The 25,883-nt window shown below is 41.6% G+C and overlaps 1 protein-coding gene across 1 annotated transcript in view; it reads left to right on the top strand.

Moving 5' to 3' along the window:
* Positions 1–25,883, top strand: part of ADCY8 (adenylate cyclase 8) — a 218,853-nt gene that overhangs the window by 113,917 nt on the left and 79,053 nt on the right. The window contains exon 8 of the mRNA XM_060115762.1: positions 13,569–13,766. Coding sequence (XP_059971745.1) covers positions 13,569–13,766 — 198 coding nt within the window. The remainder of the gene's footprint in view (positions 1–13,568; positions 13,767–25,883) is intronic.

The following is a 25,883-nucleotide window of genomic DNA, read 5'->3' as shown; positions in this document are numbered from 1 at the left end:
ATAGAAATAGAGAGCTTGGGGCCAGGTACCATGTTGGGAGCATTGCTCATATTCTTTGCATTTCATTCTCATATCAACCTTACTGGGTAAGTGTGATGTGCCTGTTTTACAAGTGACAAAATTGTGATTTGAGAGATCAGTTAATTCCCTGAAGGATATACAGTGAATGAACAACAGAACTAGAATTAGAACCCAGTTATATCTGACTCCAAAAAACCACATACTCTCCATCAGGCTGCATTGCCTCCCCTTTTGGTCCTGAAGATATATGCCGGGTTTCTACCTACTACTTGTTTCCTGGTCAGTTAGTATTAAAAGGTTGTGTGCGTGTGTGTGCATGTGTGTGTATTCACCCTCTGAAGCTAGGTCACTCTCTCAACAGGGATACTTAGAAATTTTCTGTGAAAGCTCCAGGAAAGGGCCAGCTTCTTCTCCAGGTACCGTTAGCATACCCCTAACATTTCATACCCTGAGTGTCCTGATGTGATCATCGTTTGCATGGAAAGGGCTAAGCAGGGCAGTCACTCAAGTCTACCTAGGAATAAAACAATCATTTGATTTAGTAACACCTAAGACTGCAGAAAGTTGACACCAGAAGAAAAGGAAATGTGTAGGGAGTGGAGCTGGCCCTGGTGGAAAGCAGGCTGTAAGAACATATTTATGTTACTATGTTTTTATCAGTCCCAGCTGGGACTTTTCTTAGATCCTGTTTTCTGTATCCACTGGAAGAAAAAATTCTCGTCTGATTGCCTTGCTGATCAAAACCATGTTGACCTGATGCTGAGAGCCGTTTCCTCAGAGTAAACCAGTTAGTCCTGTAAGCTGTGAGTCTCATGATCTTGGGGCAAATCTCTGCAGGACCCAAAAATTGCCCATATGATAGTGGGAAAGGCCAGAATGGAAACCCAAGAGAACTGAGTTATGGCCCTGATTTCTCCACTTACTACTGCAAGGCCTTAGGGAACCACGTCTCCCCTCAAAGCCTCAGTGTTCCTGTCCATACAATGCCAGAACTGGATTGGATGATCCCATCCCTTCCTTTCAGCTCCAACATTGCCCATTCAGTTTCTCAGCCTCAGACACATGCTGGGAGTCTGTTTCCACACTGGTGAGTTACCTACACTTCGGAATCCTGCCGCCCAAAGCCCAGAGAACCAAACAATTCCCTGGAAAGTAATGGGGATATCCAGTTTACAATTTTCCTAGTATAACAGTTTAGCATAACTGTCATCCTAATGAACTGTCTTAAAATACTAATACCAAATCAGAAGCAAGAGTTAAAGCAAAAAAAATTATTGAGGTAAAAATCTCACCTTACTAGGGGATGAAATTTGCCCTTTCTCTCAGCATTCTGGATAACTGCATTTTGCACCGAACCAAACATCATTATAAACATCATCACATTTTGCCATCTTTCAGAGTCCTGTTTTCCACATGATCATTATGTTCTCCTGTTGAGAAATATTGATCACTAGGGTTTGATTTCTTTCCTTCTGTTTTTGTCCCTAAAGGTGGGGTGCAAACTAAGTGGCTGACCCCTTCTTTTTGCATATAAAAGTCCAGAAGACAAAGAACACTCTTAGGGCTTCCCTGGTGGCACAGTGGTTGAGAGTCCGCCTGCCGATGCAGGGGACACAGGTTCGTGCCCTGGTCCAGGAAGATCCCACATGCCGTGGAGTGGCTGGGCCCGTGAGCCATGGCCGCTGAGCCTGCGCGTCCGGAGCCTGTGCTCCACAATGGGAGAGGCCACAACAGTGAGAGGCCCGCATACCGCAAAAAAAAAAAAAAAAAAAAAACACTCTTAATTCAAACTCATTTTACTATTATCATTTGACTTGGGCAAGTCAGTCCCCCCAAGATGTTTGTTTGTTTCCTCATTCATTCAGCCACTGATTATTCAATTACTTAATGAACTACAGTTTGCCAAGCATTGTGCTGGGTGCTGAGGATGGGAAGATGCAGGAGTTCCAAGCTGTCGAGGAGCTCACAGTCCGGTGGTATGACTAACAGGGCAACAGGCTCAGTGGACATCGCTGTCTTTCTAGCAGGACTGAATATTGATTCCAGCTAATCAGGGAAGACCTTCCCAAGGAAATGACTGTTAAGCTGAGATCTATAGACAAGCAGGAGTGAGGTCAACAAAGAGGGAACATGACCCCAGGAGGAGGGAAGCAGTAAGGCCACCATCTCAGCCTGGGTTTCTGCTCCTCAAGACCAAACCACATGCTTCTCTTTCCCCTCAGAGAACTCTGACCTGAAATTTCTACCCCTAAAAATGCCTGAAATACTGGCTATTGGTCTTGAAGAGGAAGCTGTGTTTTCAGAGTTTGCTGCTTCAGTGATAAGCTGCTGAGTATCTAATTGTCCGTATTCAGTCTTGATATACAGGAAACCACAGGCAGATTTTTCTCCATAGGTCATTTCTTTTGAAGCATTTTAACATCAGATGAAGTTCTGATGTGCATTGTGTGGGACATCTGTAGGCTTTCGGGGTAGAGACCATGAAGGACTCTGGACATTTCCCTGAAGTCCCTCTGCACTCTTCTGGTAACGTGGCATTTACAGACAACAGAACTCCCCAGGCTGCTTTTAGCCCTGACTCTGAAGATAGCAGCTGAGTTCAGCCAGGAAGAGTCATTAGAGGACCTGGTTTTTCACTCTCTTCAGAAAGGCAAATGGATTTGAAGCCTTCCAGAGAGCGTTGAGTGGATTACTAGGCAATTTGATCCATTAACTTTGATGCATCATCCCCCCTTTCTCTGAAGTTCCAGAGGTGGACTAAGGTGGAAAAGATAAAGGTAGAGAGAAGTTTGTGGCTCACGTGGAATTGCAGCTCTGGAAACAAGCCTTTAAGTTGGCACAAGACACAGCCTGTGGTTACCCCACAACCAACAACTGGCTGAAACTTTGCTAAACTAGTTGGATTCTTCTTTTACCTGGGATTGACTAGTTGTTTGGGAGCCATAAACATCTGAGGAACCGGAACCAATGAATGCAACAGTATTTTAAATATGTGAAGATAAGTGTATAATATTCTAAATGTGTGAAGATAGATAGGAAGAGAAGAGCAAAAATCTGGATTTTTTTTCTGACTTATTTCCTCTCTTTGAAAAAATAGAACTGGGATTTAAGTTTTATTAAACTTAATGCCAGTTTTGCTATGAGTGGGCTGAGAGGTACCACTGTAAAAGTTCTTCATTGAGCTATGTCAGGATTTTCCCATCTTTTCTCCACCAAGAAGACCTTTCATTTCTCTGACCTGGTGCAATTCATATGTATTAAGGTTTTTCTTTCCAAAGAAAATTGCATTTGTATTCTCCTTTTTAAATATTAGTTGGCACGTGTTTCATGACCCACCATTGCTGCTGCTCTGCACAAGGAAACGAATGGTACTGCTGTAAGGTGATTCAGGTCCAGCCCAGAGCAGAGACATTTGATATTTTTGTTGGCATGACCAGCCTCATCTTGGCTTTTTGTGTATGTACTTATTTTTGCTTCGCCTAGGGTCTAAAAGGAGTTACAGCCCTAATTCCTTGGGTATTGATGGAACTTGAAAGCCCCTCACATCTCAAGGTTCTCCAAACTACTACTGTGAATTCCAGGTTATGAACCACTAGATTCCATTGTGTCTTTCCCACTTTATGGCTTTTATATCACCTTTAGTCCCTTAAAGGATCTCTTCACACCTTGAGATGATAAGGGCTCTGTATACATCATACGTGGTAGCACTCACTCAGGAGTCCATGTCTTCAGAGTACTTAGATACAGGACTCTTCTTAAGTGATAAACTCAGAAACAAATATTTAGGAATAATGATAGCCAAGAAGAGCTACACTAATTAGATGAATCCAATAGAAAACTGTGTGGTAGAAAAGTTAGGATAAGAGGAAATAGAAACCGCTGAGCAGTTTCTTCTTTTCCCAGTTTTGTCCTACCACTGTTACCCACCAGGATTCTTGGGCTCCTTAATCAATAGAAATTGATCAGAGGCCAGACAAGAAATTCAGGCAAGGCTTTATTGGGGCCCCTGCTGCAGCAGTGGGACGCGAGAACAAGTAACAGCTTCCCTTGCTTGCTCACTCCCGGGGGTGGGGGGGAGGGGTCCCCTGAGCTTGTTCCTTATATGGGGTGAGGGTAGGAGTGTGTCCAGGGGTCAGGGCCAGGGGGTAGCTTAGGTGGTTTGCCCACTCCTTAGGTGGTGTTGTGCGCAGGGGGCATGTGCAGTAAGTACCCCGCTTTTGCTCCCGACCCCCTATTTTTGCTCCCTCCTCTTCAGAAGTGGCATGGGCTTTTTTGGGGGTCTTTTTGTATCTTTTGTCCAGAACTTGCCTCAACTGCGCAGGCACACAGTTATTTTTAGTCCCATATAGTTTCTTTGTATTTTGTGGCTGGAGGAGAGATTTGTCCAGGTGCAAGCACTGCAGCACTGCAGCAAAGGGTCCCAAGTCCCAGCCAGTCCCACCATCCCTGAGGAAAGCTTAAGAGAAGCTGCATTCTTGAAGGTCAGTAATGTGAGCTCCATTGAAGCCAAATCCAGGAAAGCATCAATCACTAAACTTTTAATTAGTAAATTGTATAATAAGACCTATAGCCTTAAAGCACCAAATATGAGCAATTTATCAGCAACTCTTGATGTAATATGTATGTCATAGTCCTAAACGAAAAGAGTTACTTCAGAACCTAAAAAAAGATAAAAGTTAGATAACTCATATTTCAGTTTTCTCCAAATTTCTGTTAAGTAAACAAAGACACACATATAAACATGCACACACACTCCCACCCACACACATACACACACTCACTTTCCCCATCGCATTGACATTTCTGAAAAATCTACATCTTTTTTTAAATTAATTTTTATTGGAGTATAGTTGCTTTACAATGTTGTGTTAGTTTCTACACATATAGCAAAATGAACCAGTTATACATATACATATATCCCCTCCTTTTTGGATTTCCTTTGAAAAATCTACATCTTTGGTATTCACAAGGAAGCTGAGTAACTGAAGTCCTGATATATGTTCATTGATTTATTTCCTGAGGTGAAGTTATCTGATTGCCAAGACAATCCATTGCCCGCTCAGGGGGTCACTTGGTCAAGTGGGTTAGTAGCCACCTCTCCAGACACAGCCTGTGACATTTTGGCCCAGTCATTTCAGTGCTGTGAGTACTTTGATTCTCACCTGTCCCGTGGCCCTGTAAACAAGTCACTGATGTGTCAGCCTCTCAAACCTGCCCCCCTGCCTAGGCCCACCCCGTCCCTTTCACCCACTCCCCCCAACCCCGAGATGAGATCAGTGCTGGCATTTGCACATCTGTTCCACACATTACTATGGATGTGATATTTTAAAAGCTAAAAATTAGATTTTGGCAACTTGCCTCAAACCATGCAACTTCAAAGAGGCCACATCTAACTGGATGTGCCAACTTCTGTTTCAGCCAGTTCTGCAGCAGTTTAGCGACGATTTTTTTTTTTTTTTTTTTTTTTTTTTTGCGGTATGCGGGCCTCTCACTGTTGCGGCCTCCCCCGTTGCGGAGCACAGGCTCCGGACGCGCAGGCTCAGCGGCCATGGCTCACGGGCCCAGCCGCTCCACGGCATATGGGATCCTCCCAGACCGGGGCACGAACCCGTATCCCCTGCATCGGCAGGCGGACTCTCAACCACTTGCGCCACCAGGGAGGCCCTAGCGACGATTTTTGATTAAAAATGGCTCTAGCGTGTAATGACTAAAGTACAATCACATTCCCAAACTGAGATGAGCATCTTTCTGATGAATTCAAAGGATAAAGTCAGAGTTAAGGGATCCTGAATTAGCTAATAGAGGACTGGTCAAACAGAGCCAGACAAGCTTCTGGAATGACAGAATCAGTGTCAGACACCATTTGTCCTGGGCTACCCTGGCTCTGAGGTCCTTGGACCAGACCTTGGGGACAAAATCTGGAATGCTAGAAATTCCCTCTGTGGGCTCTGAGTCCCCTTATTTTGAGAGCTCGGCCCAGTCACCTGGAATTGTGGCTAGCCCGGAAGTTCAGCCACAACTGGCCATTTGCCCACCCCTCATCCAAAGAGAACCGAACCAGTGTGTCTGCGTCCAAAGCCAGTAGCCACTAGTAGGATGAATTGAAGCAAAGAGCAAGGCATTTAATGTCAGGGAAAGTACACTGGGGAAGGAGCCGAGCATATCTGGGACCGAAACCCCCAAATAAATAAACTGCTTTCATGATCCACCTTATCAATATTAGTCAAAAGGTCAAGAGTAAAGTTGTGGGATTCAAATCGATAGCAAACTAATAAATGCTTATTGTGGGATCTGCCAGAACTCGGGGTACCTCCCCTGTCATTGTTTTGTTCTCTTAATCATAAACAGTTTGAAATTTCGGACCACAAAGTGACAAAGGTCAATCAAAGGAGTTTACACCTCCTTTATTCCCTATCCAATGCAGCACCCAAACAATATTTGCAAATTTCCAGTTCTGCCCCAAAGCGGGAAGCAGTGATTGTCCAAATAGCCTGGGCCCCAGACATATTGTTTGCTCACAGTTGAGCATCCGGAACCAGGCTACAGAGGGGTGCTGGAATCCTGCAGCAGGCTGGCTGGAAATGTCAGCAAACAGAGTGGACATTCTGACCCTTGTTATTTCATTTCCTGGAGCAGAAGCTATGAGCTTATTATGAAAATTATTCAAACCTCTTCCTATAGTTGTATTCCCTAGACCTCCTCCCACAGTGAGATCTCAAAAAATATTCTTTTGCTTTGTTTGGAAGATAGATTATGATGGCATAAATATCTAAAAAAGAAAAGAGAAAGTAAGTAGTATCCCTAACTAAAAAAACCATCAGGCATATAATTTGAATGTGATATCTCATTTTCTCTCAGTACAGACAGGAAAATTTGTGACAATCTTGGCTAACACCTCTTGCTTATGAAGAATGGTCTAATTCACTAGCACCTCCATTTTTATAAGAAGGAAACATTGTGTGTGATGGATTCTGGGAAGCCCCGTGTGGATATTTTCCCAGGGCCCACCCCCAACTCGGTGTTTTCCCAAAGACCACTTAAAACCTTTTACCAGAAAAACATTACATGCACATCCAAGGAAATCTCTACTCCCCCATCCCTAGATTTGAGGGAAAAAAATAATTGTGCCACTTTCAAACACAACAAGCGTCCTTTCTGAGACCCTGAATGCCAGTCATTGTGGACTAGATCACCTCAAAGCTTTCCCAAGTGAGCTTTCATAAAAAGCACAAAAACATTTTTTTTTAAAGAAGGAGGAGGCTTCTCTTCTGGGGGTTGGTTGGGGGTTTACTAAACAGTAGAGAAAATATAGCTCTAATGTGTGCACTTGGGGGCCCTTATTCAGGCTTAGCTTTTGTTCCTGGTGATTCTTCTCAAGTCGGCCTATAGTTGTAGGACACAGGAAGTGGGTTAGGGACTGAAAGATAAAATCCTTGTCTTTTCCACAACCCAAACCCTGCAGGCGACAAGTTTGAAATGGAGCCACAGAGGCCTCCAAAGGAGGCACGGGGAGATGATGCCATAGAGACAATGGAAGGATGCTCCAGGAGTAAGTTGAGGAAGCCGATGGCCCTACCTGCTTCTGAGTGCAGACTCCAACCTGAGACTGGAAGCAGGCAGAGTCTTGGGAGAGGATAAGCCATCTCGGCCTGAAAGCTGGAGGCTGCTATGAGGCTCTGAGCCTGTTGGACTTGGCATCTTCTCTGGGTCTTTCCCAAGCAGCAACAAGCTGGCCTACAATGCAGGCTCTCAATCACAACTACCTATAGCTAAATCTCAAAACTGCCATGTCCATCTCCCAGAGAAGCTAAAAGATGAGGCCCTTTCACTGATGACTTTAACCTTACGCTTTATGCTGGTTCACGGGAAACACTCAAGCTGATGTTAACGCAGGCTCTGGTCCCAGAAAAGGCTGTACGTTAGTGCTTTCCCATCTGTGACCTCTGGTACCCTAGCAGCCAACACTGAGAGGTACTAGTAGGGAGGCATTTTCTGGATTCCAGAAACCTGAGTAAAACCTCATTTTGACACTCATCATAAGACTTCCTTTCCAGCCTCTCGCTCTTGGCTGGAATTCTCTTTTGGAGCCTTTTATCCCCTGCTGGTCAAAAACTAGGCATTTGATTGAATAATAGGAAAACAAACTACTCATTTAATACATACAATTTGGTAAGCAGAGTCTTTCTAAACGTGAAGTCCATTTGCGGGAGAATAGGAAAAATGTAACAGGACTTTTGGTAGCAAGAGGTGGAAAACAATGCCCGAGGAAGAGTCTTACATAGCCATTCAACCTTTCATTCATGCATTCATTCATTCATTCATTCCAAAAGTACTTGTTAAGAACCTACCAAATTTGCCAGATGCTGGAGATTTAGTTATGGGTAAGACACAGTGCCTGACCCTCCAGGAGATCAGAGCCTAGAGGAACAGACAAATACACCAGAAGGCAATTACAACACGTCACAGTAAGTGCTGTGCTAAGGATACGTGCAGACTCAGAATAGGCTTCCTGGAGAAAGAGATGTCTGAATTGTTTTTTAAAGAAGCAGTAGGACATGCAGCCTAGCTGCCACACGTTCAAATGCATAAAATGTAATAGACTAACTGTTTAATAGGTCATACTGTGGTAGGTGCCTTGGCTCCAACACAAGGTCAGATGTCGTTTGCATTGGGTCTGATTCTGTACAGTAGTATACTCAGGGTATGGACAAACTGGAAAGGATTGTGCCATATGTGGAAACCATGTCGCCTGTGAAGTGATCGGGAAAATTGAAGGCATTAGCCCGTGGAAGAAAACTCTAGAGGGTAAATAGATCTTATTCAGAGATCAGAAACAGATCCCCACTGGGTGAGAGTTGTGAACAAAACCAGGGAAGAACTTTAGAGTGCTGTTTCCCCAATGGTATTCCATGGAATGTGCAGAGGAGATTCGAGCAAAAACTGTTTTATGGTTTTAAAAGTTTGGATGGTGCAGGGTTTAAGAGTCTTATTACGCAGAACTTATCAGTGCTTTTAGTTCAGTAACGTGTACCGTGAGACTCCAATAGGAGGATATGAGAATTTGTTCATTCAACAAACGGGTACTGAGTGCTTACTTAGTGCCAGCCACTGGCATAAGCACTCCAAACAAAAAGAGACAAAATCCCTTCTCTCTCAGAGTAGTGAGAATAGATAGCAGTAAACAAACAGTGGATCCACATTTCCTAAATCGATTGGTCCACAGAACCATTTTGTAAAGAAACATCCCTTCCTTCTTGTATTCCTTGGAACAAAATTTTGGGGAAGGAGTTAATGAAGGGGATCTAGTGATGAAAGAGAGCGATGATTTCCCCTGATTCCAGTGCTGAAACTATACAACCTGAGTTCCAATGTCTACAGGGATGCTTTAGAGGGTGTTTTGATATTGGAATATGTGATCCAAAAGAGCTAAAGTATTTTTGACTCAACAGAACTGGATGTTTCTAGAGAGTACACTTTCAGCCTGAAATCTTACTAGGAATAATTTATTTGCTGACCCAAACTGATTAAGGAATACAAAGGGTATTGCTAACCATGAAGCAATAGGACCTGTAAAAAAAAAAAAAAAAAAAAAAAAAAGTAGGTTGTTAGTGTGTACATAAATTTTTTTTAAAAAAAAGATTCCCAAAGGAAAGTCTTCTGGTCATAAACCAAATGATGAGCTTAAGAGGATTTATGATTTCCCCCACCCCATTCAAATGCAGTTTACAAAAGGATACGTGGATGATAATTTTCACCAGAACCCCCAGACTCACAGGCAAGACCTTATGATCAGAAACTTGGGTTCAGAAGGGACTCTGGTTTTCATCTGGGCTTTGATCTGTGTTAAGCACCTGTGAGTAAGGAAGTAATTGAAATGCCTGTGGGGGGCCATGGATCTCAGTTAGGATAAATCACCAGGCTGCAGTGTCTTTTTGTGAAGAGACTCAGACATGAGAGGCCCCCTCAGCTGCAAACTTTGATTTTTCCCAACACTGCTGCTCTAGACTGACCTCCTAAATGTCTGAAAATGCCAGCTAAAGTAAAGAAATGAAAATACACATTTAGTACTGTATATTAAGTATTGTATTTAAATTGTTCATAAATTATATATGATACATATTTGAATATATGTTTCAATGTGTAATTGAATTGAATTATATTTACATTCATAATCATTGATATTCAATTATTCTCAGTCATTTCCCATTTCCTTCCATTTCATCCATTATTTTCCCCCCTATTCTCTTGCCAATTGCTTAAGCTGTTTATGTGAAAGAACAATGTCAACATTTTGGGAGGTCAGTTTAAGACTGGAATCATATTTGAAAGCTTATGCTATTTTTTAACATGATTCTGATCTCCCTCACACTAGTCCTGTAAGTCTTAAAGGGAGAAAACCATATTCTATTGAAAATAGCCTTTTCCATCATAGACTCTAAACAGGCAGATAAGATGTGTTACACATTTCCCAAATACTGTTTACAAGTGAATCACTGTGAAGATATCAGCTTATGGATCTTTAGTGTTAGCAGGATTATCTTACTGGAGGCCAACACATGGTGAAATCATCTCAGTGGCCATTACTAGTGGAGAAGGAGGATCACAAATAATCTCAAGCTATAGTATCCCCCAAAGCCATTCATACTTTTCAGTGGTGCACTGAGGGTCAATGAAAGCAGATGCTTTCTCTTCCTAATTCCAACCTACTTGACTTACTGAGTTGATGCTGGTCTTCCCTTGAGTGTATATGTCCTGAAGGTGAGGTAGATTGAGAGAGATTGCTTGTCAAACAGCAGGTATGATTGTCATATGTAATTGACAAAACAAATGATCAGAAAAGGAATGGCTGAGCATGGACTACCTGCATTAAAATACTAGGGATATAATTGCAAGGAGTAAAAATAATTGCTTGGGCAAGAAAAGCATTCTCCATCTCAGCATCATTGACATTTTGATGCAAGAACTCCTTCCCAGCTCTTAATTGTAACCTGGTGGCAATGAGGAAAGAAAGAGAGGTGCTTCCAAGTTTATCTCTCACTTGAAGCAGCCACACAGACAGTCAATAAGGGGCAGGGGAGCTCTGAAAGTAGGAAGTTTTACTGGTCTCTGCCTTACAAAATGGTCAACGGCACAGGCACTCAGGAAGCAACATCTATTCCTGGTTTTCCAAAGGTCTCCCTACAGACTGCAGTCAATCCCAGATAACATTTTCACCAGTCCCCATCAATATGAGAAAAATGGGGGCATTCACTAAGTTAAATGCATTCCGTGTAAAGAACAATCCTTTGTTTTGAGCTTATGTCATTCTTGTTGTAAAAAAAAAAATGCCCTTTCTTTTATGAAATGGTGGTCAAATAGAGGGTTGTAGCTGTGACAATCACTGCTGCTACTGCTATAATTTATACAAATCAGTCCAAAAATATTTTTGAAACTCCCCTTCTCTGTGAAATCCAGAGGTCTAAGAGCCATTGAAGGCATGAGGGGACTGGTAGAGTGGAAGGCTCAATGTAGTTCAAAGAAGGAAAACTGTAGGAAAATAAAAATTACAGAGAGAGAGAGAAATTCCCAACTGTGGATCTATGTAGATAGTGAGCTGATTTCCTCTCCTTTCCTGTCAGATCCCAGCTCCAAGCCTTTGCCAGGGGAGCATTTTCGCATCTCTAAGCCCGAATGTATGTCCAGACGAGGGCAGCTGGAGTGTCTTTTCCACCTCCTCTCCAAGGTAGAAGACTAAATTTTGTCGTTTTCCAAACTATGTGGAGAGAATTTCTGCCCAAGAAACCAATAGGAGATCCACAGAGGGTGGGCTCCAGTCTCTTTCACCTTCTGAGATGCTGTTCTAACATCATTTAATCCCAGGGCTCAAGCCCTCTGGCCCTACATGGACCCTGCTGTTCAGTTTGCTGGAACATTGGCCCCTGCTTCCCTCTCTCTGCTCCAGCTCTACTGCTCACCTCTCATCCTGCCATACCTCCCCCTAACATCTATCTTTTTCTCTGTGGTAGCCTCCTTCATACTCAGAGCTGAAATTAACTTCACTGCGCTGAGAGCATATACTTTACTTTTGCGTGTTGGCACATGCAACTCCATCCTTTATCCTGGGGCTGGAGAAGAAGGTTTCCATAAATTCTACCAGTGATGAAGCCCTGCTCAAGAATTCTTTAGAGACTTTGAATTTAGCTTACGTTGAATATCTCCATGAAGCTTAAAAGGAAGAGTCCAACAGTACCATAGGAGGAATACTTATGGAATGGGCTAGAAGGCTTCATGAGATCAAAGCCCCCGACTCTGGCTCTGGCTCTGGGGTCAGAGGATCTGATCTGGCTGCAGAAAAGCTGATGGCTCGTGAGCGTGATTCTCTGAGGCTCACAGGTACATGAAGGGTTCAGGCAGAAGAACCTCCAAGATGTTCTATCAGCTCTCACAGGCTGCCATTTGATAACTACACCATCTTATCTCAGTCTAGCCTATGGTCTAACATTGGCCAAGGTGAGAGGCTGGCAGAGGAATGAAGATGCAGTGAGTGTGTACAGAAGCAGAGTTTTCTCTTCCCCTTTACAGATGTACAGCAGCCTATACCTCTCCCCAAGGAAATCTTTTGAGGAAGGAGATGAACATCATTGTCCTTATATCTCTCCAGCTCCAACTCCCATGTTTTTGGTCAAAGAAGTTGTCTTAAATTGGAGCTGTGAGTGAGCATTGCATTTGGCTAGATCCAGCCAGTTGATCTTGTCACCTGCAGCTAAATTGCCAGGAGACAGAGTCCTCCCTGCCAAATCTGGTGTGTCTTCATAAGCCAGAGCTGTTTCTGCATCCATGGGGCCACACCCAATGACCAACCACGGTGGCTGTGCCTTTCCCCACCTCCTGCTGTTTAACCTGTGAAATGGTGAGAGGCTGAAACTGCTTGCATTTCTTTGCCTAAAGGAAATTAAACACATATATCTATGTGAAGATATAGATATATAATGGTCTGTGGGGAAAAAACGTTCGTCTAGTGTAAAAATCTAACAATCTTTATCAAGTTTAAGGAGAAGATCCTGGCTTATTTGGCTGTTCATGAGGAATGCTAAAAAAGAAAATGCAAGCCATTGGTCCCCAAGCCTCTCCACCACAATTAAAGGAAAGACCACATGAAAATGTGGAATCTACTTGGTTGGAGAGGATCATTTCCATGGACTTTTCAGATCTGTTTTCCTTTCTGCTATTTGTACTGGTTTTCTTTCTCTCATGCCAGGGATGTGCCTGGTTAGAGAAAGAGTCTTGATTAACACTTCCAAGCCGACAATTCACCAAATATCTGAACCAAGGGAATTCAGTGCACCTACACAGAGGAAAGAGAAATATCCCTCTTGATGTGCCCTTTTTGCCAGGTTGTGTTTCTCTGAACCAAATGCTAACTTATCAACTTCTGTAGGTTTCACTGAATACAACTGCATGGAATGCTATTACTGTTTGCAATGCAACCTAATCTGAACACATTGCATTTCTTTTTAATCCAAAGGGGACTAGCAGGTTTATTGTGTTTGCATGTGCTTTCCCCCCAGACTCTGGCTGCCCTAACAAGAAATTCAATAAATCTACTTCCAAACCATCTTGCACAAGCTTTGCATGTCCAGTCTGGGCCTGAGGAAATTAACAAGAGAATAGAACATACCATCGACTTGCGGAGTGGCGATAAATTGAGAAGAGAGCATATCAAGCCATTCTCACTGATGTTTAAAGACTCCAGCCTGGAGCACAAGGTAGACCTGGGTCTCCATAGTGGCTCTTTTTCTGGAATAAATTGTCGTAAATGTTCATGGGACTAGAGAGGGCCCAGGGGCTGTGGTTTTGGTTGGTGTGTTTGTGGTTTGTTTGTTTGGTTTGGTACTGTCTTTTCTTTTTCTCTTTGAAAATCATGAGTAGACTGAAGGTCATGTAAGGAGATGCTGGGTAGATAAAGAGAGCCTCAGCTTTGCTTTTTAAGGAAAAGATGACAGAAAGAACAAAGGAGTTCCTTCCACTTTGAGATTATTAACCCAAATGTCATTAGCACCCACTTGCCTTTGATTGTAGGTGAATCTGCCACCCTGTAACATAATATATGAGGGCACCCAATAACCTAATGCAAGCATTAATGATAAACAGTCTTCCTTAGATTGGACACACCTGTTTTCCCATTTCCCCAGTCGTCCACCGCTCAGACCCCCTGATGTAAGGCATAGTAGGTGGGTTGTGGATTCAGAGTTCGGTTAGAATTCCACCTCTGCCACTTCCTTGCTAGGTGACCGTCAAAGTGAAGGATTCTGTGAGCACGAAGTCCTCTCTGTACAATGAGGATGATGAACGTGCCTCCCTCTTAGGTTACGACGAAAGGCTCCAGGCAATGCCTTGATCAGATCCACTGTTCGAAAGTAGCCGGCATTACCCTACTGCTGATGACTTTTTTCCACGCCCCTTCTCCCAGCCCAGCTCCAAACTGCAGAGTGTAGTGAGGAGGTGGTGCTGTCCCTGCTTAACTGGGCTGCTCTTTTGCACTGATGGAGGCTGACAGACCTTCTTTGACTGAGCACAGGAGGTGCTTGGCATCTGCAGGAGCTTCCAGCAAGAACAGCAGGGGATTTGCAAGCAAATTTCAGGAGTTTGATTCTATACTGTGCAAAGCTCCAGTGAACAATTTTTTGTGAGTCTGCTCAGCTGCCTGGGAGATTCTACTTTCCTAGGCTTGGAGAATTCACACTTCTGTGCACATGCATTACTCCCAGCGTATCTCTTTGATAAACTCCCTGAAGGTTGCAAACTCCAAAGTACTATCTTCACCTGTGATTGACAGTTTGAAATGTATCATGTCTAGGTACTAACAAAACAAAAGGAAAAGAAACATTTTGCCTGTTCAACAGTCCCCCTCAAATAGCAGGTGGACTTTCCTTGTTAGTAATATAACTAAGGGCTTAAGGTCCAAATTAAATGCATTTTCTTTCCTGCTTGTTACATGGAAGGAGCTAGGAAGAGCAGGGTGGTCTTGCAAAGAATCTTCTCAATTAGCCTGTGTAAATACCTGTGTCCAGAGCTCTACAAAACCCTTTTTATTCATTCTTGCTAAGGAGGTACTTGCTTCACTAATGACCCTTGCAGACTAGAGATAATTTCTAATGTGTTTTATTCAGTAGTGCCTGGCCCGCACCTGCAGGCACCTGGTGTTGGAGGGGGGATGGATCTAGGTGAGGCACAGTGTATCTGAGGTTGATTTCTAGGAGAAGCAGAGGGCAGCATCCTAGATGGACATGCAGGGACATGGCCACTGGCAGTCCAGCTTTGCATCACCTAGCGTGTGCTCTGCGTCGTGTAGGTTACGGAAGTGAAGGCAAGTGAGCACATCAGCTAATGTTCACTCCCCTCGTGTCACAGAGACGGCCCTCATGACTCCTGCTCTGACACCCTCTCCAGGGGCTGCGTTACTTCTGAGCAGAGGATATATCAAAACTCATAGTCAGTGGGTGTTTACCAAATACCAGGCACTATTCTAAGCTGTTTGCACAAGTTGACTAACAGTGACAGTATGAAGATGTTATTAGGAGCCTCAGCTTATATTTGCTGAACTGGAGACATGGAGAAATGATTAGGTAGCCTACCCAAACTCGAACTGTCAGTAGAAGGGCTGCGATCTGAGCCCACTGTGACCCCAAAGCCAGTGCCCTTGTCTGTGCACGACACTGCCCCTCCCAGGAGCCCTGGGGACTTGCCCTCCCAGGCCCTTGTCTGAAGAAGACAATCCTATGCTAGCTTCATCCTCTTCTCTTTGAAGTTTGGATGAGGTGGGAGGTCTGGGAGAGAGATCAAGTAAGAAAGGGTCCTTGAAACCTTACCAAAATAACAGGGTCTTCAAATCCATAGGGCTCCAGAGTTAGAGAACAGCATCAGTGTGAATCTACCCTGTGCCTCGTGTTTCTGTATATTGGTCTACTGCATCCTCAGGGAAACAGTCCTATCTCGCTTCCAGAAGAGAAAACTGAGCCTCCTAGAGGTTAAGGAGAGGTCATAGCTCTCAGTATCTGGATGCCTATTTCATTGACTCTAAGGTACCATCAACTGTGAGGTGCTTGATTTTTCTATGCAGCACTGAGAAAAACCACCCAATGAGCTGTGCTTACACCCTCAAGGTAAAAATGAACAGAAAAAAAAACCCACCCAGCAAACAGAGTCAGTGAGGAAATTCACATGCCTCTATCTGGGTATTGGTTAGATTAAAAAAAAAAGAACTCTCCAAGAAGTTGAATCCAAAATGAAATCCCTGAGTTCACACACTGAATGTGATCTTAAAAAAAAAAAAAAAAAAAAAAAATGGTCAGGCAGAGAATTTAAAATGGTTCTGGATTCATATTGCCCCCTGGTGACCAGCAGAAGCAATCACAAACCTCCCTGGAAGTACTGATGTTTCAAGACTCCTTTGATAGTTAGATACTTTCTGATTTCAGAGATGTTAAAATGTGGGGTAAAAATTGTGCATCTTAGATTTGTTGAAATATTTACAGTATTTGTGATTCCAGTCTTTTCTCTTCCCACTGCCCTACCCTGCTTCTTGGGAGCAAGGTTGGACCATAGAAGTATGTTTTCTAAAAGGAAAAATGGAAAAGGAAAAAATGATTTTACCCTGGAAATTCTGTAGGGAAGAAATTTTTGAAAATTTCTTTTCAAACAGAAAAGAAATTCTGTTTGAACAATATACAGATATATGAACAAGGGAAACTGTTCTCCACTCCACCTTTATTCGTGAATTGGAGAACACAAAAAACTCTTTTGAAATATCATCCAGACACTTCCTGGTTACATTAGTTTATAAAAATTAGCATATCTAGCGAGTGTTATGAGAAATGGGACTTTTATATGTCTCCTGGTGTTGCATAAGTGCTTGTTGAATGAATGAAGACTCAGGTTAAGGAGAATCTTTGAGGAGATTACCTCGCAGCTGGTCTCAGGATAGTTTTTGTGAATTCTAAGAACCAAAAGACATGGGTTGCGTTTTTTGTTTGTTTGTTTGTTTGTTTTAACATCTTTATTGGAGTATAATTGCTTTACAATGGTGTGTTAGTTTCTGCTTTATAACAAAGTGAATCAGTTATACATATACATATGTCCCCATATCTCTTCCCTCTTGCGTCTCCCTCCCACCCTCCCTATCCCACCCCTCTAGGTGGTCACAAAGCATCGAGCTGATCTCCCTGTGCTATGTGGCTACTTCCCACTAGCTATCTATTTTACGTTTCGTAGTGTATATATGTCCATGCCATTCTCTCACCTTGTCACAGCTTACCCTTCCCCCTCCCCATGTCCTCAAGTCCATGCTCTAGTAGCTCTGTGTCTTTATTCCCGTCTTACCCCTAGGTTCTTCATGACCTTTTATTTTTTTTTCTTAGATTCCATATATATGTGTTAGCATACGGTATTTGTTTTTCTCTTTCTGACTTACTTCACTCTGTATAACAGACTCTAGGTCCATCCACCTCACTACAAATAACTCAATTTCGTTTCTTTTTATGGCTGAATAATATTCCATTGTATATATGTGCCACATCTTCTTTATCCATTCATCTGTTGATGGACCCTTAGGTTGCTTCCATGTCCTGGCTATCGTAAATAGAGCTGCAATGAACATTTTGACCTGACTCTTGGCAGTGGAGTTTCAGGAGAGATGATTGTCAGGTTCTGCTCACTCCCTGCCCTGTCATTTCATGGTGGTTCACACACATACACACAGAGGAATCCTTAGAGTTAAGCTTCAGGAAAGTGTGCTCATGACTCATTTGTCTTAGCCAAGTTTGAGCAGCACATTTTCCTTCTGTGTTCCAGGGTTTTCTCATCTGTGAAATGAGATAGATGGACAGCTCCTAATAGCTTTCAGCAGTCAGTGCTATGAGGTTGTGAATTCCCTAGGGTCATGATGAACACATGTGCTAGTTTGCCTGGTTTACATCCATTTTCTCAGTGTAATTATAAATAGCACCTCCGTTCACTCAAAAGTCATGTGAGTGACAAGTCATGTGACCCAAGGCTTAGCCCTTGGCCAGGTTAGAATTAGTGGTTCTCAATATCTTCACTTCCCTGCAACTACATGAGGTCTCTGGGAAGACTCCAGGATGGGGGAGGGGCCCTAATCCCGTCCTCAATGGTCCCCTCCAGTTCCTCCCAGATTTCGCAGAAGAATCCTCTGCCCTTCTTTGGTTTCCAGCTAAAATTTCCTAAGGGAGCTGACAGATCTCAGGGGCAAACAAAAATTAGAACTATGGTAAAGAGATGTAGGAAACATGACATGTTTGTCAAATACTATCAATCATATTGGAATTTTTTCTTTTATTATATATAATTCTTTTTCTTCCTAAAAAAAATTAATTCATTTTCACTAGCAAAAGCTTATACCAAGCATATAAGGCAAGAAGAAAATGACATCTCTTGTAATCTTACAACCCTGGATAACCATTGTTAACATTTTGGCATCTGTCATGCTAGTCTATCATGAGTATGATTCTTTATACTTATCTATGCAATTTTTCTATTAATACAGGACCATTTTGTACATCGTGCCTTGTAACATAGTGTTAAGCTTTTTGCTTGGACTTTTCCCCACATTATTAAATGTTTAGTTACAAAATAATTTTTGTAACTGCATACTAATCCAGTACATGTTTTAAACATTTTGGGCTTTTTTTCTCTCAGTTTTTCACTATTATAAATTATAAATTGCGTTGCAATGACCATTGTCATAGTTAAATCATACATCCATGTTTAATTATTTTCTTAGGATAAAATCATAAGAATGGGTATGAGAATGTACATTTTAAATACTTGATGTACATTCTGAAATCATGCTCAAAAACTATGCCTATACTTTTTAAAACTTGCCAACTTGATAAGATACAAGCAGCATCTTCCTGCCATTTAAAAAAAATTATTATTGAGGTTGAATGTCTTTCTGTATGTTTTTTATGTTTTGGTCTTTATATTTCTTCTTTTGTGATTTGCACACTTGTCTTAATTGTGCAATCTGTCCATTTATCTTAATTGTGTGACTTAAACTTTTGTCTTAATTGTCATCTTTTATTGTGCTGCTCACCTCTGTATTATTGATTTGTGCGTATTCTTTATATAGTGAAGAACTTAACCCCAGAACACTTAACAAGACGGTGATATTTCTCAACCTCTGACCCGTATTTCTCTTCTAGGACAAGACTCTGAATGAAGCTTAGTATGGGGAAGGCAATTAGTTATAATTATGTATTAATGTTTCCAGGCCAGAGAAACCAACCCAAAACTTTCCTTAAGAGAGCTTAATAACATAAAAACACTTATTTGGAGTGACCTCACTCAGCTTAGTGTTACAAAAACAGCGTGACCATCTCAGAATGAGGCAACTTCCTCATCTTGACTGAAGATTAAGATGTTAAATAAATGCTTCAAAATTGATTGAAAATTTATGTTTTGATGTGGGTATTCTAGTGGGATAAGTGTTAAAATCAAACCATATCAATGATGATTAGATTTCCTTCCTTCTTTTAATATTGATATCTTTCTGTTAAATTCTGAATTTTTTTCCTTTGAGAAATCAAGGCCTCCTTTGTCAATATTACAAATTTAGCAATAAAAAGCCTCTTTGTCCTAGGATAATAGTCTTCAAACTTGAGGATCACCTGGGACTCTTGTTTAAAATGCAGGTACCTGCCAATCACTCTGCCCCCAAGACTCTGATTTTGCAAGCGGACCTACATTTTGAGAAAACCCTTCTGGGATTCCATTGTCCTGAGTTGTCAGCCACCTTTCTCTGTCCTTGGCAGCACATTAGGACTTGGGCTAGTCACTTGCTTCATGCCTTCAGAGACCAGGTCACATCAGAAGTTTCCGAGTCCATACTCAAGGCCAACATGGCCTCAGACAGGCCTAGAAGGAATGTCTCCATAAACCTCCCAATGCTCCCAGGAGGTCAGGCTTGGGGGTCAAAGAGACCTTGGTTCAAATCCCACTTTGGAAATAGATGTGGGTGTAATGGATTAATTTATCGATCATTATTGGATACTGACAAGTTGGTAGCTTTCCATCACTCAGATGGACATCCCGGCACACATGAAAAACTTCATTTATTTCACAAGTGTTTGGTCTTTGCTAAAAGACAGAGGAAAGAACATATACTTGATTAATGAGTAGACATGACTTGAACCCAATTCCTGCTAGATACTGGCTGGGTGATGCGGGACAAGGTGTTTGATCACAGTGAGATGACAGTGATCATACTACCTGCCCCTCATTGGATTGTTCTGAAAATTAGATGACATAATACTCATATAATAAGTGTTTGAATAAATGCAATAGTTATTGTTTTCCATTCCCTCCTGATGAATTCTGTGCCAATCCAATTCTGGGTGAGGCTACACCCTCACTTAAAATAAATCTTACACTTCTAGAGCTTCTTTAGAGAAACTACTTCATTAAAAAGGGTGGGGGGGGGCCTCCCTGGTGGCGCAAGTGGTTGAGAGTCCGCCTGCCGATGCAGGGGATACGGGTTCGTGCCCCGGTCTGGGAGGATCCCATATGCTGCGGAGCGGCTGGGCCCGTGAGCCATGGCCGCTGAGCCTGCACGTCCGGAGCCTGAGCTCCGCAACGGGAGAGGCCACAACAGTGAGAGGCCCGCATACCACAAAAAAAAAAAAAAAAAAGGGTGGGTGGGGGAGAGCAGTGTTAACGTGCTTGTATCCCAGGGTACCAGGGTCATGACTCTCATAAATACAGATTTATATAAGTACATAAAGGTGTGTCCTAAGCAAGTACACACCTATAGGCCATTGATAGTGCTTGCTATGAACCAAGTTCGGTGCTGAAAATTTTCAAAATATTCATTTAATATTACTTTTGTTCCATCAGTAACCACATAAAAACAAGGATTTGTCACACAAGGAAACCTTTAGATAATCCTTTGGCTGAGTACAAGTGGGTCTTATCTCTGTTCAGAATTTCACTCAGTTTTCTCTATCTTTAATGAAGAAAGTCAAAGCTAAGTGGAGGCTTAAGAGATTTCAGGATAAATGTATCACAGACTTTGAAATGTTTCTTCTTCCCATAAACTCCTATTGGAGTTACAGTGAGTAGACTAAAATAATTAAGGAGGAATTTCAGCAAAGCAAAGAAGGCTAGGCAGGTGAATGAATAATCTGATGGATTAAGATGTTGGATTCTGGAATTAGGTAATGAGAAAAATGCTTTTGTCTATTTTTGGAGACGTTCAGAATTTGTTGAAGCACATCATTTCTTATTTAGATGCAGAGGAGAGGAACATGGAATACTGAACCAAGTGGTCTTTGGTGTTCTCTCTCATTTATCTGAATTAGACACTTCCTGATCATTTTCATGATCTTATTTTTAAAAATTCTTTTGAAGGAATTATTCTGTTGTAGGCTCAGGTTACTCTTGAGTTTTACTTCTCTAATAAGGCTCAGAATAATAAGAATATTTAGGCCACCTCCTTCAGGTAAGAAGGACAGATTTCAAAGAGATTTAGGGGGAGAAAACAATCCATCCCTATTCAAACAGTAGCTAAGTGAGACTCCTTTACATTCTTGATATTGCCTTGTAAAATTCCTGCTATTTCTACACCCTCTAGGTAGTCAAATGATATCAAGGGCCATTTCACTTGTATCTTTGTATCAGACCAATTAGCTAGCTCCAGTCCCACAAAGCCAGCATTTTCAGAGTCAGGAGTACCAATTTCACCTATAATAATGTAGTGTAGGATGATAGAATTATGATGATTTCAACCTAAAGGTCATCAGCTCTGTCCTTAAAGTAATCCTAGTGTTTCATGTGTGGATATCACCAACACCTATAAACAGGGGCTTCTAGGCAAGGAATAAAGGAACAGTTATCGCTCTCACTGTTGGGGTACTAGGCCACTCAAGAAAGGAAGAGTCTTTTCTCCCAAGGATGGGAGATTTGGAGGAGGGTGAGCTGGGAGAATGGTGGGTTGGAAACTTTATGAAGTTCTGCTTGGGAATTCTCCTATGACAACCCATCCCCCTACCAAGGAAGACCATATATTGTCATTATCAAAAATATTTATATAACATATTATCATTGAGTCTTCTGTCATCTCTGGGATGGCATCCTTCCAGCCTCATTCTTCTGAAGCTGTCCATCTTAAATGACCTTGTGAGTTTACTAAATATGAGGAAATCTACTTTGTTCAAAGGTCAAGTTATTTGGGAAGACATATACCAGTGAGACATTCCTCAGATATACCTGTCACTTGTAGAATTGTTCTTGAAAATGATTTGGTTAGATGCTAGACACCAGGATAGGGAATATATTCTATTTCAAAATATGAAATTATTGAAAATTAGTTCCTAGCTTTTTTATTGCAATTGCTTTTCACCCAAATGGTCTCATTTAAGGGAGCTCTAGCCAGTGCCATCCTCCATAATGCATGAATTCAACAGAACAGACATTAATTTCCTTCGTTCACTCATGCAAAATGAGCAGATTGTCCCAGTTGAGATTCCTCTTTAACAAACATATTAATTTATATTAATGAGAGGTGTGCTAGAAAATTATCATTTTTCAAATTAGATTTATCCAAAGGTGGAATGGGCTCTCAAGTGAGGGGCTGATTTCCCCCATCACACTCAGGCAGGAGTTAATGGCTCATTTCTGAGAGGTTTTACTGAGTGAAATCAGCATTACTAAGAGCTGGACCAAGGTGACAAATAAAATCCATTCCACCTATAAAATTTTTCAATCCACATACACACTTGAAACAAAGACCAGAATCATTGTAGTTTGGACAATTAACTAGATTATTGCTATGGTTAGAAGCATCCTCTACATCTGGTAGGGATGTAAGAATTTAGTCAGTACCTTTTAGCTCATAGTCGAAGAGGAGGATCTAGCAGAGCGGGGTGATTTCCCTCCAACCCACCTAGAAAGATTTTCCAGGCATGTCTCAGGCAAAGAAACATAGCAAATTAGAAGCTCTGTTCATCACCTCTGCAAGCTAGCTTCCCTGGTCACACCTCTGTGGATGAACAATCTAGATGGGTTTTACCTTGTGTGATCACACTTGGGGTTCCAGGCTTCCTTTGGACAGATCTAGGAGCCCACAGATCCTCCTGGCTCTGAGTTCATTTATGAATATGCCTTTTAAGAGCGTGCAGGGCCGACATCCACAGACATGAGCAAAATGGAACACAAGTCCTTCCTGCTCTCCTTCCTTAGAAGGGAACCCAAGTCTCAACCTGATCAAATCAAGTAGGAATATTCATTTTAAAAACAATTTTTTAATTATTTGAAGACGGTGGTCCCTCTTATTCTGTTGCACTTAATAAAATCCACTGTATCTTTTATTTTCTTCCCTGTTATTTGTTCACTCCTCTAGGCCTTAAGAAAAGGGTTCTTTACATTGCATTGCTTTGTGCTGAGGAGCCATTCATTAATCATGAAAATGAGGCAGTGCCAATTTATTAAACTAACTCATGGGCTGTTTATGAGGTCCATTCTTTGCCCAAATCATGCTTCACCTTCATTCTAATGAAGATTTACATAGACTCAAATTTTTAACCCACTTTTTTTCTTTGTATTGTAAACCACATCACTGAAATATAACAAGACACATGATCATGCACCTTGTGAAGATGATTTTACCTTGAAAATAGCAAAGTTGCAGCAGTTAGTGCAGCCAATAAGGCCTTGCACTCTCTGGATTCCCTCCTTACAATCTGTGAGGGCCTACTTGAGTTACTCAGTTATTCTAATCTTCAGATTCATTATCTGCAAAATGGCGATATGATAAATGGGATCTTCTTTAAAGTGCTGTTATGATAATTAAATGAGATCATCCACATAAAGCATGTAGCATATTGCTTACCTTACACTAGATATTACTCATTATTACTCAATTTGTTACACTACATTTTGACCATTTCCTGAATCAACCAAATCCTTACAGACTGAAAAGTAATAATACTGTTGTTCCTCTGAATCAGCAGGGCCTTGATTCCAGGACCCCGCCCCCATCGTAGATACCAAAATCCACAGACAGTCAAATCCCTTATATAAAATGACATAGTATTTGCATATAATCTACACACATCCTCTCCTAGACTTCAAATAATCTCTAATTTACTTGTAATACCTAGTACAATATAAATGCTATGTTAATAGCTGCAAATGCAGTGTAAGTACTATGCAAATAGTTGCCGGTGAGTGGCAAGTTCAAGTTTTGATTTGGGGAATTTTCTGGAGTTTCTTTTTATGAATATTTTTGATTTGTGGTTGGTTGAATCTGATGTGGAACCCCTGGATACAGAGGGCTGACTCTAATCAAAATTCTAATCTAAATGCTCAAAGGAAGCATTTGTAATTTGTTCCAAGTGGCACGCACGGTCTTTTTAATTGGTATTAATCCCATTTATAGTTGGCTCAGTTACTGTCTTCAGGCATTTCCTGCCCAAAGACACTGATCTAGGAGCCAGGAGATGTGGCTTATTGTCTGAATTTTGCCACCAACCACCTAATTGACTTTGACCAGCTCTTTCCCCTATCTGATTCTCAAGTTCCTCATTTGTAACATATACAGTTGCCAAGTCCTCTTACAGACCAAGGACTCAATGAATTATAAGGGCCCAGTGGTCATTTCCAAGGACAGCTTCCCTAAAGGTCCCTGGAGAAGGGAGAATTCCACCCATTGATGGAGGATCTTTTAGGAAGAAAGGGAAGGAATAAGGGTAAAGTCTTTTCCTAAAACAGAAGACTGCATACGAGATTATAATTCCCCTTTGAAGAATCTTTTCTAACTTCAGGGACCAATCAGTCAGCAACGCTTTGGTGGACCCTACTGAGTACAAGGTATAATTTTGTACAGAGAAATAGAAGACAGCATTCTAGAAAGCAACACTGTGGTTGAAAAGCAGGCTTCAAAAAGATAACAAGTATAGCAATAAAATATGTATAATTGATTGTAGTAAACGCTTAGGTAAGGTTACCATGTGCTATAAGCATTGCTCTAAGCACTTTGTATATATTAACTCATTTCATCCTCCCAGCAACCCATACGAGATAGTTTTTATTATTATCCCCTTTTTCTGGATGAGGCAACGGTGGCAGAGAAAACGTAGTAAATTTGTCCAAGGTACATAGCTAGTAAGTATTGAAGCTGGTATTCACATCCAGGTAGTCTAGCTCTAGATTAGTCCATGCTCACCACTAAGGTAGAAAAGAATATGTGGCACCAAGTGAGGACAGAAGAGAGACCAGATGAAGAGTCTGCCTGTGGCAGGAAGGAGAATACGTGTAACTTAATATAGCTGTGAACCAGAGTGATCAGATCTTCACAAGTCAAGAGGAAGTGAAGTGAATCATCACTCCGTCTCATCCTGAGCCAGTTAGGAGCGTTCTTTCCATAGTTCTGTCTCCTTACATTTCCAAAGTACACTCCATTATGAAACCCAGTATTTTATATTTGATTGGTTTCATCTTCACAAATATTCCTTTCTGTGACTGTGCTAGGCACTGGAGTTCAAACCTGAAAATAATAGAATTTATTATTAAATTCTAGCATAATAAAATACAGTAAAACCGAAGAGCACTGCAAAACCTGTGAATTGTATTCATTCCCCCATTTGAAAGTTAAGAAAAGTGAGGTTAAAAGGAATTGGCTTTGCTCACAGTGAAACAGTGACAGAGTGGGAGATCTGGAGGTACAGCAGATACTTTGTCACCAACCAGCTTGACTTCTGAAGGAAATGAACAATGTGAAACCAGATGCAACTTTAGTCTGGACAAATGATGATTATGTGACTTTTTTTTAAGTCATCAGTTAAAACATTGAGGAAAGGAGTCAGGACTCA

Source organism: Mesoplodon densirostris, chromosome 13 (assembly GCF_025265405.1).
Source record: "Mesoplodon densirostris isolate mMesDen1 chromosome 13, mMesDen1 primary haplotype, whole genome shotgun sequence".
In the NCBI taxonomy this organism is placed as follows: domain Eukaryota; kingdom Metazoa; phylum Chordata; class Mammalia; order Artiodactyla; family Ziphiidae; genus Mesoplodon; species Mesoplodon densirostris.
This window is presented reverse-complemented; position numbering and strand designations above follow the sequence as displayed.